General features: G+C 52.1%; 1 protein-coding gene across 1 annotated transcript; it reads right to left on the reverse strand.

Moving 5' to 3' along the window:
- Positions 1 to 1,566: 1,566 nt before the first annotated feature.
- On the reverse strand, positions 1,567 to 14,489 carry LOC147913970 (cytochrome P450 11B1, mitochondrial-like). Its single transcript, XM_087447109.1, is given in 11 exon segments — positions 1,567 to 2,391; positions 2,615 to 2,812; positions 2,912 to 2,990; positions 3,389 to 3,492; positions 3,494 to 3,556; positions 5,126 to 5,280; positions 5,556 to 5,759; positions 5,889 to 6,063; positions 6,065 to 6,092; positions 7,748 to 7,903; positions 14,251 to 14,489. Coding segments are annotated over 11 exon segments (1,566 nt in total). The 3' UTR covers positions 1,567 to 2,226.
- Between the last annotated feature and the right edge of the window lie 393 nt (positions 14,490 to 14,882).

Genomic DNA, 14,882 nt, shown 5'->3' on the forward strand with positions numbered 1-14,882 from the left:
CTCACGTCAGTTTAGGATTTATGTTACTCACAGCTTAGAGGAACCCCCAGGATAAGTAGTTAATACAGGAAAACGGCCTGGGAAAGTGATAATCCTTGGACAACTGTTAGAAGCAGCAGAAACACTCAGATGGAACACAGCCTCAGACAAGCCCTTCTGCACATATAACAGATGTTCCAGTTCTTGACTTCGGGTATTTTAAAGGCAATACCATTTCTAACTTGGAAGAAGTGATGAGGTATACGAATTATGACAATTAAACAATAGACTATAAAGATGACCTAGAGGAATTTTACAAAGAGCCAAATGGACACTCACAGTCAAAAGGCACAGGAAATTCCAAGCAGGATAAATAAAAAAGGACTCCTACATAGACTTGACAGAATAAAACTGAAGAAACACAGAGAACCAAGAGACGATCTTAAAAGCAGCCAGAGATGCTTTAACTTGGAGGTTGTTTCCAAGATGCGCAAATGCGCTCCCACTCCAAGGTCCTTTGATGGGGAGGAGAGGTAAGGAGGCAATAGAGGTGAGATTGGCATCCTGGGTGCTGGGGGTGCCTCTGCCATGGGTGAGCTGTGAGAACCGGGGCAGCTAAACGAATTTTCTGAGGCTGGATGTCCTCATCTGTAAAGTGGGGATGGCAAGTGCTTCCGTTTCAGAGTTGCTGTGAAGATGCAGTGAACACGTGTGCCCAGAGTGGCAGAATGACACACGTTCACCACAGGGTAACTGTATTTTCATTCCACTCCTGACATCACACAAGGCCAGCTCCCCACAGAGCAGGGCCACGAATACAGAGGCGGGAGCAGAAATTCCCGTTTACTGAGGGCTTGTTGGGGCAGAGAGCTGGGCACTTTCCACACAGCAGTCTTGCCCTCACTGGGGCCTGGTGCATGGACATTCGTATACAGAATTCCTGAAGGAAAAATGTGAGGCTCGGAAGGATCTCGGAGGGATCAAGGGCTGGGCCCCCGTGGTGAGCCAGGGCTGACCAGAGTCTGGAAGCTCCTCTCTTCTCCAAGTCCCTCAGCAGAGCCTCTGGGCAGAGAGAAGCCCATCTCCGGGCAGCAGGCCTCTGCCGTGGGCAGAGCAGAGTGGGGAGGAGTGCGCAAACTCTTCTCCTCATCCAGCGGATCTGGAGACCCAGCAGGATGCCTCGGGGCGACTGGAGGCTGGCGGGGCAGGTGCAGCCAGAAGGCGACCCCGCCTCCCGAAGGCCTTGCTGTGAACTGAGCGCCTGGTCCTCACCAGCTGGGACAGGGGCGGAGTTGGGTGAGAAGGGCGGCCCCACCACCAGCATGGCCTCGCGCCCCTGTCAGCTCGGGGCGCCCTGGGCCCCAGGCGGCGTGGGCGGGCCGAGCGCTCCTGCCAGCCCGGCGCCCGGCAGTCTCAGCTGCTCATAGCCTCTCCCCGCTGGGGCAGGGCAGCCCCTTTCCCGCAGGTCCCTGTGAAAGGGCAGCGGGCACTTCATACAGAGGCTCGATAGAGGGAGCACGAGGCTGCGCCTGGCCGAGATGGCCTCACCCTCTCTTCTAGGGGCTTCTAGGTGGTCGCCTGCCGCCTGCCAAGGGGTTTCCCATCCTTCCTGCTTTCAGCTGAGTAGCATTGCCCCAGATGTCCAAGACGGCTCCTTGGAGTCTATTCTTCTAGTAAACACTACTCATGATCTGTCTATCCAGGCACCTTGGCCTGGGGCTTGAGCCACAATCCTAGAGGACTGGCGCTGCCGAGAGGAGCCCAAGTGGGCTGAGCAGAAAAGGGAGACGAACAAATCACCCAGCTTGAAGGTCACATCTAGGCAAGAGTGTTGCAGGAAAAGAGTATAGCATTTGAAACAAACGAGCAGGACAAGGGACCCTGAAGTTGTCAGCTCTTGCATGGGGCAGAATTGAGTAGAGAGAGTTACATGAGACTGGACAAGGAAGCAAGAGGCAGGATCTGAGGCCCCTGGATGGACACATGAGGAGCCTGGAGCTAGTGCTGGGGCCACAGAGAGTCAAAGGCCCTCAGGGGATGCTCCTTGCTGGAGAAGGCACTGGTGGGACTGGGCACACAGCCGGGACCTGCAACCAAGATTCATCCCCAGCTCTGCCCTGGCCTTGCTGCATAGCCTGGAAAGCCCCGACCCTCGGAGGACCCGGGCTGTTCCATTTGTGCAAGGTGCTGGCTGGACAGAGTGCCTCAGGGAGCATGGTCCATGGGAGGAACAAGGGTGGCCTGGGGTCAGGCAGACGGGGCTGGTGGTGTGGCTGGGGCGACAGTGCAGAGACGTGACCATTTGACGGCCCGGAAGGTAAGGAGGGGGAGGGTGGAGGGCATCAATATGAAGCGGTAGATCATCTTCACATCCTCTCGCGTCAGCGTCTCCACCACGAAGTTTTTTAGCACCTAGGACAGAGGCGCGAATTCCCCAGACCAACAGATCAGCCCCAGGGTCCTGGTCCAGCCTTCCCCACCTTCCAGCGCTCTACTAGGTGGGCTCGGAAAACCGAGAAACCTGTAGTGCCCAACCAGGTCCCTGAACACCCCCGGCCTCCCGCCCCACGCCCCCACAGGCCACGCCCAGGCAGGTGCCGTCCAGTCCCGCCCCGCCCCGCCCCGGCCCGCTCACGTGGTGCAGCAGAAGCAGCATCTCCACCTCCGCCAGGCGCCGCCCCAGGCACTGGCGCAGGCCGAAGCCAAAGGCCAGGTGGGGGAACCTGGTGCTGGAGGCCCTGTTGTCCAGCCAGCGCTGGGGGTGGTAGCGCTCCGGCCTCACGAACACGGCGGGGTTTCGGCCCAGGGAGTACAGCGTCACCCTGACCGTTGTCTGTGGGCAGGTGGGGAGGGGCAGGGTCAGCCAGCCGCCCCCTGGGCGAAGGTCAGACAGGCTTGGTGTCTGCTGCAGGGGCTGTGGGGCCTCACTCACCCGAGCCGGGATGTGGTAGTTCTGCAGCACCAGATCCGAGCTCACCTCTCGCTCCAAGAAGACACCCACGGGGTACAGCCTGTGGATAGGGGCATCCGACAGGGTCCTCAGCTGTGACAAGACCCTCGGCTTCCCTTCTGCACCCTTTCTGGCCAGGGCACACCAGCCCAGGGGAGCTCCCCCCAGCCCCCACCCCAACCCCCACCCTCACAGTCGCTTCTGCACCAGGAAGCCCAGATCAAGAGGCTGCTTCCTTGCATCTGCTGAGATCAGCCAAAGCTCCCCCAGCCTGAGCAGCCCCGGGTCAGGGAGGACAGCGCTGAGGATGGCGGGGGATCCTAGAGGGAGAAGGGCCCCTGCCCCTTTAGGGAGAGGAAGAGGAGGTGCAGGGGGATGCAGCCTTGGGCAAAGCTGCTTATCAGGATGTGTCTGCAAGCCCCAGCCAGGCTGCTCTCCAGACAGTGGAGCCACACCTACCTCAAGGTCTCCTTGAGGGCCGCCCGCAGCAGGGGCAGCTCTGTGGTTGCCATCTGGGGATTTTCAGAGATCCTGGCCTCGGCCACCAGGCTCTCCTGGCGTAGGGGCCTGCTGCACTTCGGGGTTCCGAGCCAGCTCAAAGAGGGTCATTAATAAGGGGTAGGCCGCCTGCAGGAGCCATGGGTGCAGGCCTCAGACCTTGGCACAGGCCCTGCACCTCAGCCCCAGGCCACCCCTCCCAGGAAGGTGGTCTTGCCCCGGGGATGGGGTTGTCTCAGATGCACAGTGATGTGCATGCCCAGAGGAGGACAGAGCCGGGATGTGAGACCTCAAGATCCTTAAACCCACCTCACCTACTTCTCCGAACCCCTCAGGAAAGGTGTCCCACCTCAGTGAAGACCCAGGCCTCCTCCAGCCACTCAGGGCCGGGTTCTCACCCTCCTACGGAGCAGGAGGGCCTCCGTCCTGACATTTACCTGAGGGGGGTGGGTTCTGGAGTCCCAGGTCCATTGGCTCTCAGTGCTTTATCTCCCCTGGGCATCCACAGGCACGCCAGCCCAGCTCTCACGGTCCTAACACGAACCGCCACCCGGGAACCCCAACCAGTTCCTCCTCCTGGGTCATTTCCATGTGCTGGGAGAGGCGCCCGCCACGCCAGCCTGAGGTCTGGGGGCTAGATATCTCCTGAATGCCCGTCCCCAGGGCAGCGTGCCTCTGGCTTCACCTGACATGCAGCAGTGGCCTCCCTGCTGCCCCCTGAGCTTCAGTCCATGCTCTGTCCGTGGCACATGGGGACACTTGGGAGCAAAGTCTGATTGAGATGCTTCCCTGAGACACCTGTTAGCCTTGGAAATGGGCCTGGTGCCCGAGGCCCTTCCTGACAGGGATGCTGACCCCTCTGCCTCGTCTGCCCACTTGCCCTTTGCCCTCCACTCAGCCTCACTCCCTCCCTCGCTGTCCGGTTTTGGAGGCCCTGGACTGCGGCCCTCCCCGCCTCCTCTTCATGGCCTGTCTGACTTCTATGTGGTTCTTCCACATTCAGCTGAAAGGCCCCCTCCTACAGGAAGCTTTCCCAGAGCTGCCCCCTGAGGACATCCCTCCCCGGGGCTCTCTCACGGTGACTGCATCTCAGCCTCTGCTCAGGGAGTTTCTCACCACGAGTCTGTGCCCGGCTCAGACCCAGGGCTGGGTCCCGAGCAGGCCCTCCGAGACGCTGGCAGATGAAGGCTGGTCTGAGGCGGGAAGCTTTGGCTACACTCCACACCCTGGGGCCCACCGTGCCCACCGTGCTGGCTTGCCATCTGTCCTCTCCTGCACAAGCTGGAGCCCTGTGTTGTCATCAGCCTGTCGCCTCTGAGGATCTTTTATGGAAGCCAAATGTAATCTGTCACTGGGAAGGGTCCCCTGTGCAGCCCTCCACTGCCTCTCGGCCCTTGCTCCTCTTCCCAGGACCCGGATCGTCCTAACGGGGTCTGTGCGGCTGCACGTCCCCAGGCTCTGTCCACTCTGCACTCTGCCTGGAGCACGGTTTCCCACGCGAGTGACTGCAAACTCCTTCCCTTCCAGGGTCGGCTCCCCTGTTCCCTCCCCTCCGAGCATTCCATCAGCTCAGAAGCTGAGGCCCAAGACCAGCAGTCTTGGAGGCACAGATTGGGGAGGTGGCGTGCAGGAGACACTTGGGCTGAGAGGGGTCAGGAGGGCCCGGGGTGGCTGGGCAGGGCTGGCTGCTGGCCTGACCGTGTCCACGCTCCCGGCAGTGAGGTCGATAGAGTTGGCCCTGATGGCATCCAGGCTCATGTCTGCACTCAGCAGCAGCTCCGCCACGATGCCGCTGTAGCGCCGCGGGCGGCCGAGGGCCAGCTCCTGATAGATTTTCTGGATGGAATTGTTGGCTGTGGGGACAGAGACACAGAGGCCCTGGGCCTGGTGCTGGGAGGCACTTCTTCATGTTGTCCCCCTGCCCGTCAGCCCTCAGTACCCCAAGTGTCCCTGCTCCTGTGCCAAGTTCTCGGGATCAGCCCAGCCCGGCCTCAGTGCCAGCTCCCTCGGGGACCATGAAGATGCCGCAAGCCCCTTATGTGGCCTCAGTTCTCCCAGACTGTGGTAAGTGGAAATTGGGGACCCCCGTGTCCCTGCCTCGCAGCACTGCCGGGTCCCTGGCCCTCACCATACTGGAAGATGTAGTCCCAGGCCTCAAAGTGCTCCTTCCACACCTGGGTGCTTGTCCAGCGTGACAGGCTCCTGGGCATGAACATGAGCTGCACGGTGGATTTGAACATGGCCTCCAGAGCGTGGATAAAGTGCAGGCTGGCAGGGCTCGGGCTGTGGCCGAGGAGGCCCAGCCGCTCTCCAGAAAGGGCTAAGTTGCTGGCTGCAGGGAGGATGTGGTGGCTGAACCTAAGGCAGCCTGGGCCTCGCGGCTGCTCCCGCCAGCCCTCCCGCCCCAGTTCCTGGCCTCCCCCAGCACCCCGATCCCGGCCCTCCCCTTGTGCCGCTACACCTTCTATGGTGTAGCGGAAGATGCTGTGCTGGGCATCCAGGGTCAGACTCCCCCGGGCATTCTGCAGCACCTTCCACTTCAGGGCCTTTGAGAAGTCCCTTGCCACCCCATCCACCATGGGGATGTACTTCTGGACGGCCTGCAGTGACAGCACCTCTGGGTTCAGCCACAATCGTTCCGTTGAAGTGCCATTCGACCCGCTTTCTGTAGAGCAGAGAGCAGAGCTCCAGGGCAACTCTTGTCAGCAGCCGGCCCCCAGACCCCAGTACCCGTCTTCCTTATCCCCAAAGGGAAATGGGCGAGACACGGAGCTGCCTGCTGGTCCTGGGTGGCAAGGCTGTCGTGTTTCGCCCAACTGCACCCCTTTCTTTCCGGGGCCTGAGGTGCTGTGCCCAGGGTGCTCAAGTCTGTGCTGGGGCTGAGACCGAGCGCCTGCCAGAACGTGCTGCATTCTCGCAGACCTGCAGCCCGTGCCCGGCCCACACATCCCCATCCCAGCCCCCTCCCGGGCTGTGGGAGGCCTTTTCTCCGAGGATGGAGGCTGGCCCTCCTGTCAAGCTTTTCCCACTTTGCCCACACCATGCCCCAAGCAGGATAGGCCCCTGTGACTTTCGTCTCCCCACCCTACCCGTCCCTGTGAAAGGGGCCCCTGTGCCAGTCACCCCTACTCCTGTCCCTACAGTGTCTCCAGCTCGTCCATGGCGGGAACCAAATTGCATCTCTCCTAATATACTCAGAACAGAGCCCAGAGCATGTGAGGGCTCCATGGACGGCCCCCAGTGGCCGACGGGAAGGGATGGGCATTCTCAGTCACATTCCAGCATTAACGCCTTCTCTCCTGCGGCTAGCCGCCTGAGGTACTGAGAACGATCACGTGCACACACATGCACATATGACACACAAGTACAAGCACCTGCTCACAGCAAGATGCACACGGACTTGCACACGCATGTACGCTAACACAGGGAACACACGTGGGAAAACACACGTGAACACAGACACACAATTCCCACATGCACAACACACAACACTCAGACACTCAAAAACATGCACACACACAGACACACATGCAGGCAGGCACACACACAACAGGCAAACACACACACACATGCAAGCAGACAGAGGCACACGACCAACACGTGCAGTGGCTGAGCACATACACAGGCACACACGTGAGCACAAACACAAGGAAGTCGACGTGGGCAAACACATATCCATTCACTCACATGTAGCGACATCCACACACAGGAACGCATGTGCACACACAGCAAACATACTCAGACGGGCACAGACGTCCACACAAGCAGACACCCCCAGACACACACAGGCACGCTCGCCCAGGCTCCCACTCCGAGCTCGGCCTCTGACAAAGGTGCCACCGGGCGCCCAGTCTGCTATCGCCCCATCCCCAGGCTCTCCCTCCTGACCGACCTTGGCCTCAACTCCAGGAGGCCCGGGGGCGGCGCGGAGGGCTGCGAGCCTGGGGGACCCTCAGGCTCCAGCACACGCTGATGTGCACCACTGGCCGGTGACTCCCCTTCCCAGGCCTGGGCTTCCTGAGCTGTCGGAGGCGAGCCCCTGCAAGAGAGACCCTCGGAGGCTCTGCGTGGAGGGTGCTCCCTCGAGGTAGCTGTTGTCCTTCCTCTCAGTCTGGAGGAAGGGGCCCCACCGTGCGCCTGCTCTCCCTCCCCCACCCCAGGGCACATTGACCCCATGGGATGGGCACTTGTCCCATCTCTCTCCACCCGCCCTCTCTCCACCCGCCCAGATAGGCCCAGAGCAGGCGTGCTTTGGGGTCTTCCCTCTCTCCCTCGTGTCTGCACCCAGGCTGCCCAGCCCCCATCGCAATTTGTCCTCACAGCAAGCACACACCATATTTGTGCCCACGATGCCGTCGGTAGGCCAGCCAGGGCTCCACGGCTGCCCGCCGCGGGTGATGGCTCTCCATCTGCTGCAGCCTCATCACATCTTCGGGCAGCATCACAAACACCGTTTGTGTCCCTCCTACGTCATACCTGTGGGACAAAGCTCAATGCCCTCGTGTGGGGCCGTGTCCTCCCCCGTACCCCTCCAATGTTTGGCCTGTCTTCTATTGACCTCCCCCCTCTCCTCCACTGTGGCTCAGAGCAGGCAGTCCCTCTTGCTGTCTAACTGAAGCCTCTCCCACTCTAGTGTGTGGGCTCTGTCCACTCAGCAGCGAGCCGTGGAGTGCTCCTGATACTGGCTCAGCACAAGGCTGATGTGAGGGAAGCCACACTGTAGAAGAGAAACCCTACTGCAACTTTGAATGACCTCTGACTAACTAGCCCAGCTGGATATGCACCCTCCAGGAGATCTAACTGCTCTGTAGATTTTACGACCCCTGCTGGTTTTTCTCTGTACCTCCCAGCTGTGATAAGATGATGACTTTGTTCTTTTGAGTTCCTTAGGAATGTGATGACCACTGGCAGGTGAACCCCCTTTTTGGGCGGTCACAATTTGGCACCCCAAGCGGGACATTAAGTCCTGCTCCTGGCCAGCTGACCTTGGATGGGTGACCTGTCGGGTAAATCCCTAGCGGCTGCCGAGGCTCTCTTTGTCTTGGGGAGCTGCCCTTCCTGCTTTCCTGGACCAACGCCGGCTGCCTCCTAACGCTGGTTGTGGTAGGAAGAGAAATGGCTACTTTGGTGAGGCGATGGGCTCAATCTGTAATAGGGTAAGTCACTTGAGGACGCTCGTGAACTTCCTTCCCCTCCATCTGGGGTCCTTCAGTTTGCAGCACAGCCATCTGGGATCCAATGGGACCGTCTGGGCACGCACTCAGAGTGGGAACAGTTGTAGGACTTTATACCCTAAATCTGAGAACTAGTTCGCTGGTGTCTGGCTTTTCTGTGTCTTTGTCTGTGTTGGTAAATAGCTTAAAATTGGCTGTTTGGGGACTGAATTTCTTGGTAATCATAAAAAGCTCTCTTTAGAAATTACCTTGTTTGTTATGGCCACCTTGGGAAAAGCCCTCTAAAATGGAAATAACTGTAAATAGCTGGCAAGATAACCCAAGATAATTTGTAGTTACAGTGGCCATTTTGTGCTCCTTTTGAGCTTTTGAACCGACAAACAAAGAAATCTTTAGAGAGTCAAAGGCTTCACCCCTGGCAGCTCCCCTCTTGTTTCTGGGCCTGATCACCCCGGCGACCCCAAGTGAGTTGTCTCTTGGTGGCTCTGGTTTCTGGTTTAAACTGTCCTGCCAGGGTTGTGTGCCCCAGCATGGGAACTGTTGTTTCTGTGGCCGTTGTCTTGATAACCCTTGGGAAGAAGCCGTGAGGGCGAGGCCTGATCACCTCTTTCCCTTCTCTGTCTGTTTCATTTGTCACCTCCTCTGTTGTCACCAAGTCGAGGTTAAGTTCAGGCTGGACCTGAGCCTGCACCTTCTGTAAAAATTGAGAACTTAAAAAACTTTCTTCCAGGGACTTAACTCTCAACCCTGGCATTGGGACCCCCGGCCCCCAGCCCGCTCCAGGCCTTTGCTTCTTGCCTCCCTGGCTTGCTTTCTGTTGGCTCAGGGACTAAGTGCCCCGGCTGAGTGGGACTTGACTAAATTTTATGGCTGTATTGAAGCCCACAGTCGGGCTCTGCATACTTCTCCAGGCTGCTGTCAGTGGGACACCAGCTTTACAGCCATGGGGAACACTGCAAGCACCCCTGGAGACTCACCCCTCGGGTGCACTTTAACTAATGGGAAACACTTTCAGTTGGGTGGGTTATGACCCAGAAACTCCATCTTGGAGAAAACTTGAGTGGTTTCTCTGTGCCTTTGTGATCTAGGTGGACAGGTAGATCAACCTATAGTGTCATTTCAGTTACAGCCCAATTTCTGAGAAATCAAGAGCAATTGTCCTTAAAATAAATCCTTGTAAGACTGGAGATACAACTGTAGGGGCAGTTCAGAGTCCAGCCAGTTCCTTTATCTCAGACAGGGTTACCGCCTCACCTCTCTGGGAAGTGTTAGCTAGCTCATCAGCAATTCCTAAGACTGAAGAGAAAAAAAGGGAGGAAGGCAAAAACGGCCATAAGAGCACCCTCGCCAAAAATCTAGCATCCTGAGTGTCTTCGCCACAAATATTAGTAAAAAAGTCTTAAAACAAAATATGGATTCATAACTAGGGAGCTTTGTATTACTGTACCTGATTCATGACAGTAATTTTTAAAAATAGCTGTGGAAACTCTGTGTGTGTGTTTGTCTATAGGTATCTTACATATGTGTGATATTTTACCTCCGGATGGTGTGGTCAAAATTAAGAGCTCTGTTTAATTGGTTTAAAGTAAGTGCTGACATAAATTCTAAATGTCATAGAAATTAGCCCAAATGTCTTTCAAGTTAACATGATATAAATTAATCTTTGGTAAATGAAAGCTGGTTTAAGTTTGTTGGTTTGATTGAAGAAGGCATGTCCTCAGAGTTGTCAGTATATGGATATGATGCCAACATGCCACCTGGGTTTACTAGTCCAATAAGCTCATGTTGTCTGTTGCAAATTCATCAGTAAAATAGCTTCAAATGATAGTTAATTTGGTCTAATATCTCATAAAGTTTTCATGGGTAATTGAAACACAATTGTTGGAAACAAATGATTTAGATAGATGAAAATGGGTTAGAGTTTTTGGGTACAATAAGCATGTTTTGTGGTTTTGTATACTTGAAAAACAGCCTCCAAATTTTTTGATAACTTAAAACTTTAGAGTTTTGCTAAATTAAGTTAAATGATAAAAATTTGTTGGGTCGTTTTCAAATAAAATAAAATAATGAGACATTAGTGCTACACATATCTAAGTTTATCTACTTTTGGCTTCTTATTAAAGAAAAACTAAAAGATGTTTTGGATCTATTGGTAAAAATGTCTTCTGTTTTATTAAAAGATTGTACTATGAAGTAACATGTTTTTAGAAATTATAAAAAGTGTTTATAAATTTGTCAAGCCACAGAATACTAATGAAAAAGAAAGTTTATAATTGCTTAATTAGTTTTTACTTAAAAATTAAGGTTTCTAAGGGTTAAAAATTCTAATATGTGATTAAGGTTACTAAAAATTAATGAGGAAAACATCTTTGTATTCAAGGAAAGTAAAATGTATGTTTTCAGTGAAGAAGGTAAAAATAATGGAAATATTTTTGTTTGTTTTGTTAAGAAAGATAAATTTGTCCTAAAGTACTAGAAGGGAAGAAAGGAAGGCATAGGACAAATTCTGAATGTAGAAAGAAATTTATAGAAGGTTTGTGGAAGAGGAACTTTAAAAAAAAGTTTTATGCATGGTCAAGTTGGCTGGGATTAGAGTAAATCTAATTAAGTAAATGAGTTTTAATGTCAAAAGTAAACTGGTGCAAAATTAGAATTTGACTCTTGGGCCAGCCCTGTGGCTTAGTGGTTAAGTCCTCATGTTCCACTACTGGTGGCCCGGGGTCGGATCCTGAGTGCGCACCGACGCACCGCTTCTCCGGCCATGCTGAGGCCATGTCCCACATACAGCAACTAGAAGGATGTGCAACTATGACATACAACTATCTACTGGGGCTTTGGGGGAGAAAAATAAATAAATAAAATTATTTAAAAAAATGAATTTGATTCTTTCTCTCTTAAAAGGATACTTTTCTTAAACTTTATTCTGCTTTTGATAGGGAAATTATGAAAGGTTTTTGTGTTTTATCAAAATAAATTTCCTGTATTGTTTTTATCAGGTCTTTAATCACAGGTGCTAAGATTTTTCTTACAGCTATTTAATTTTCTGCATTTGCCTGAAAATCTTTAACTGTCACCATGGCTAAATGGATAACTAAGCATTGTTTCATAGGGACCTATGATATTGTGTGGGCAAATGTTATTAATGTAAATGCTTTAAAAATTATATAACATTCCTAGAATTCTGATCTGTCCTGATCAGTCATAATTTGAGTTATTATCTTGAAGTGTTGTATGTCACTGAAATTAACCAAATTTCTTTGTCAGTTGCCACTTTGGGGTCTTGTTGTTTATAGGCAGTTATTGTTTCACTCTGATGCTTTTGCAAATGTTTTCATCTTCAGAGAAATTCATGGAAAGGACTCTGGCACTTACTCTAGAAAACAGGTTTCTGGTAAACTTTCTGATTATAAAACTGAACTGGGTAAGAAATTACAGAAGTCTTATTGAGAAAGTTATGGCCCCATAAAACTGCTAACAGATTAAGATCAAGAATTGATTACACTGGACTGAATGAACTGATGAGAATGATTGTAATTGTTATGATTTTTGTTTGAAATATTGCTGATTTTTTTTTTCCAGATTTAAGAAAACCTTTTCCCTTTTCTCTCAAGCTAACCATGACTTATAGCAATTTGGTAAATTATACCATTGTAAGCAGAATTTAAACGTTTATTTTTTTCTCCCTACTTGATCCCTCCAGGATTTGGAAACTCTTAGTGAGTGAGTATTGTTTCCATGGCATTATAGTTATTTGCATAAGTTCAATAAGAATCTGTTCTCCTTATAACAGGACACAATTGGAAACATTGGTTATATTACAAAGGCTTTGACTGGAATATCATATTTGAGAAAAACATACAGACTCAGATATGAAAAGACAGCTTTTGAGGAATAAAGCTTGACTTTCTGGAATAAAGTCACTTGGAAATATTGGCTTGATTGACCTTGTTTACAGAAGTTCCAAGCAATCTTACCAGGATGAGCAAGGAAGGTCACTTATCTGACAGGTGCCTGGAACCTCAGTATTTTGGGGAACCTCAAAAGCAGAGAGGAATCACCCAAATCTGTAGGTGTTACAGGCAAGTCTGATGACAAAGTCCTTGGCTTGGCTTTCCTGGCCTCGAGAGGCCTTTAAAGTTCAATCTGAGACTCCTTATAAAGAATTCCAGCAAAGCTGATTTAAAAGAGCCTATATGATCAATTGCTGTTCTTGCTGCACTTACGTAAATAACTAAATCAAGTTTTATTGAAACTAGACTTGTGTTGCAAACCAGTTAGTCTTAATTTGGCTATCTTTGGTAAAAATGAGGTTGATTTTAGAGAGAAAAATTATGTTTCAATAAAAACTATAATACATATTTGTCAATGTTGAATTCTGGTTCTGTTAATTGTCTTTGAGGTTTTTATTATATCTATTAACTGGACTGGATCCTGAATTCTTCTAGTCTCCTGAAATACCTGGCTACAAATCTCCAAACTAATGTTTTCAATTTTTTTGCATCATTCTCATTTGGAAGCACAGAGAACTAAACCTGCCCTTTTTCCTGAAGCCTTGCAAACTGAAGCTGGTGGACTTGATATAAACTTAAGAGAGATTCATGTCTGTTGCTAGGTAAGCCACTCAGAAAGGATACCTGAACACTCAATGACGTCATCAGAGACATTTTAAGCTGCAGAAGATGCTTCAACACTGACATCTAGAAATCTTCTGGACTCAAAAACTGGTTTATAATTTACTCCCACCATTGACTTTGTTTTTCTTTTTGTCTTATTAAATACCCGGTTACTTGCCTGCACAATATAGGCCTAACTTTGGGAGCCCACCTGCATCCCTGTCTTCCTAAGAGACTGGTTCAGTGAGATGGAACATCCTATGCCCATCATCAACAGGATGTCCCTCAAGATTGAGGGACTGAACAACTAAAGGGGGGAATTGATACCAGCTCAACACAAGGCTGACATGAGGGAAGCCACATTGTAGAAAAGAAACACTATTGTAACTTTGAATGACCTCTGACAAACTAACTCAGCTGGATATGCACCCTCCAGGAGATCTAACTGCTCTGTAGAGTTTACGACCTCTGTTTGTGCATGTACCTCCCAGCTGTGATAAGATTATAATTTTGTTCATTTAAGTTCCTTAGGAATGTGATGACCCCCAAACAGAGAGTCTATGCTGATAGCCATCATCAGTGAAGACTGAGAGATCTGGTGTGGAACTCCCAGTCTGTAACACCAGAGTGTCAACATTCCTGACCCCATCTGCTGTAACCCCCTGGCCTATATAACTGCTGTAAGATCTTCTGCTCCCTTAAGATTTTGGGGGGACATTAGTTGGCCATCTTCCCTCTTGCTAGCAAGCTGTAATACGTCCTTTCTCTCCTACTACCTTGCCTCTTGACTACTGACATGTTTTGCAGTGGGCAGATGAAACCTTTCTTGGGTGGTAACAATTTGTCCTCATGAAGAGCCACAGTCTCCATCATCAAAGGCACACCCCGCCCCCACCAAGCTCCCACCCTGCCTCCCTAAGGATGCAGAGCACAGGGTCCAGCCAGGATGTGGCAGTGCATCATACCTAGCATGGACTTACAGCCTGTAGGGACAGAGCATTAGGGTGTTCCCCCCTCATGGGCAGGAGGGCAGTACCTGAAAATGGGCCCCAGCTCCTGGGAGGTCTGGTGCATCTCCAGGTGAAGGGTCTCAGAGCCCTGCTCCCTCCAGATCTGCAGAACCCTCATCCACCTGTTGCCGGGACACTGGGGTATGGCTTCGAAGGGCAGCACCGCCTTGGGGGCATGAGAGGCTCTGGTGTCCACTGTGTGTGCCCGGTGCAGAGACAGCCAGAGTCCTGCCAGGCACACGTCTGCCTTTGCCCTGAGCACCATTCTTGAGTTCCCTGACCTACTCTCAGCCCAATCCTTTTATGTTGCCTGGAGGCTGGACAGACCAACTTGATCATGTCACGGAAGAAATCATCCCTGGACCAAGCCAGGAGACCGGGGTAGAGGTCAGGCATGGAGGTCAGCAGCTGGAAGAGGAGGAAGAAAATGGAGGGGTACCTCGTGGGCAATTCCGCAAGCCCTGCTGCTGAGTGGGTGCTTGCAGGATTTGGATTGGGGGCTGAATGAGGGCGGGCATGGAAAGAGGCTTCTCCCCTCTCCCCAGTGGGGGAAGGAGCAAGATGGATGGTCCCTTATCTTATCAAGAGATGAGAAGGGGCCTTGGGTATTTTATTCTACTTCCTACAAGGCCTGGAGCAGGAAGGCATGGAGATGGTT

Source organism: Ceratotherium simum, chromosome 23 (assembly GCF_057802395.1).
Source record: "Ceratotherium simum simum isolate JZ-2026a chromosome 23, ASM5780239v1, whole genome shotgun sequence".
NCBI lineage: Eukaryota > Metazoa > Chordata > Mammalia > Perissodactyla > Rhinocerotidae > Ceratotherium > Ceratotherium simum.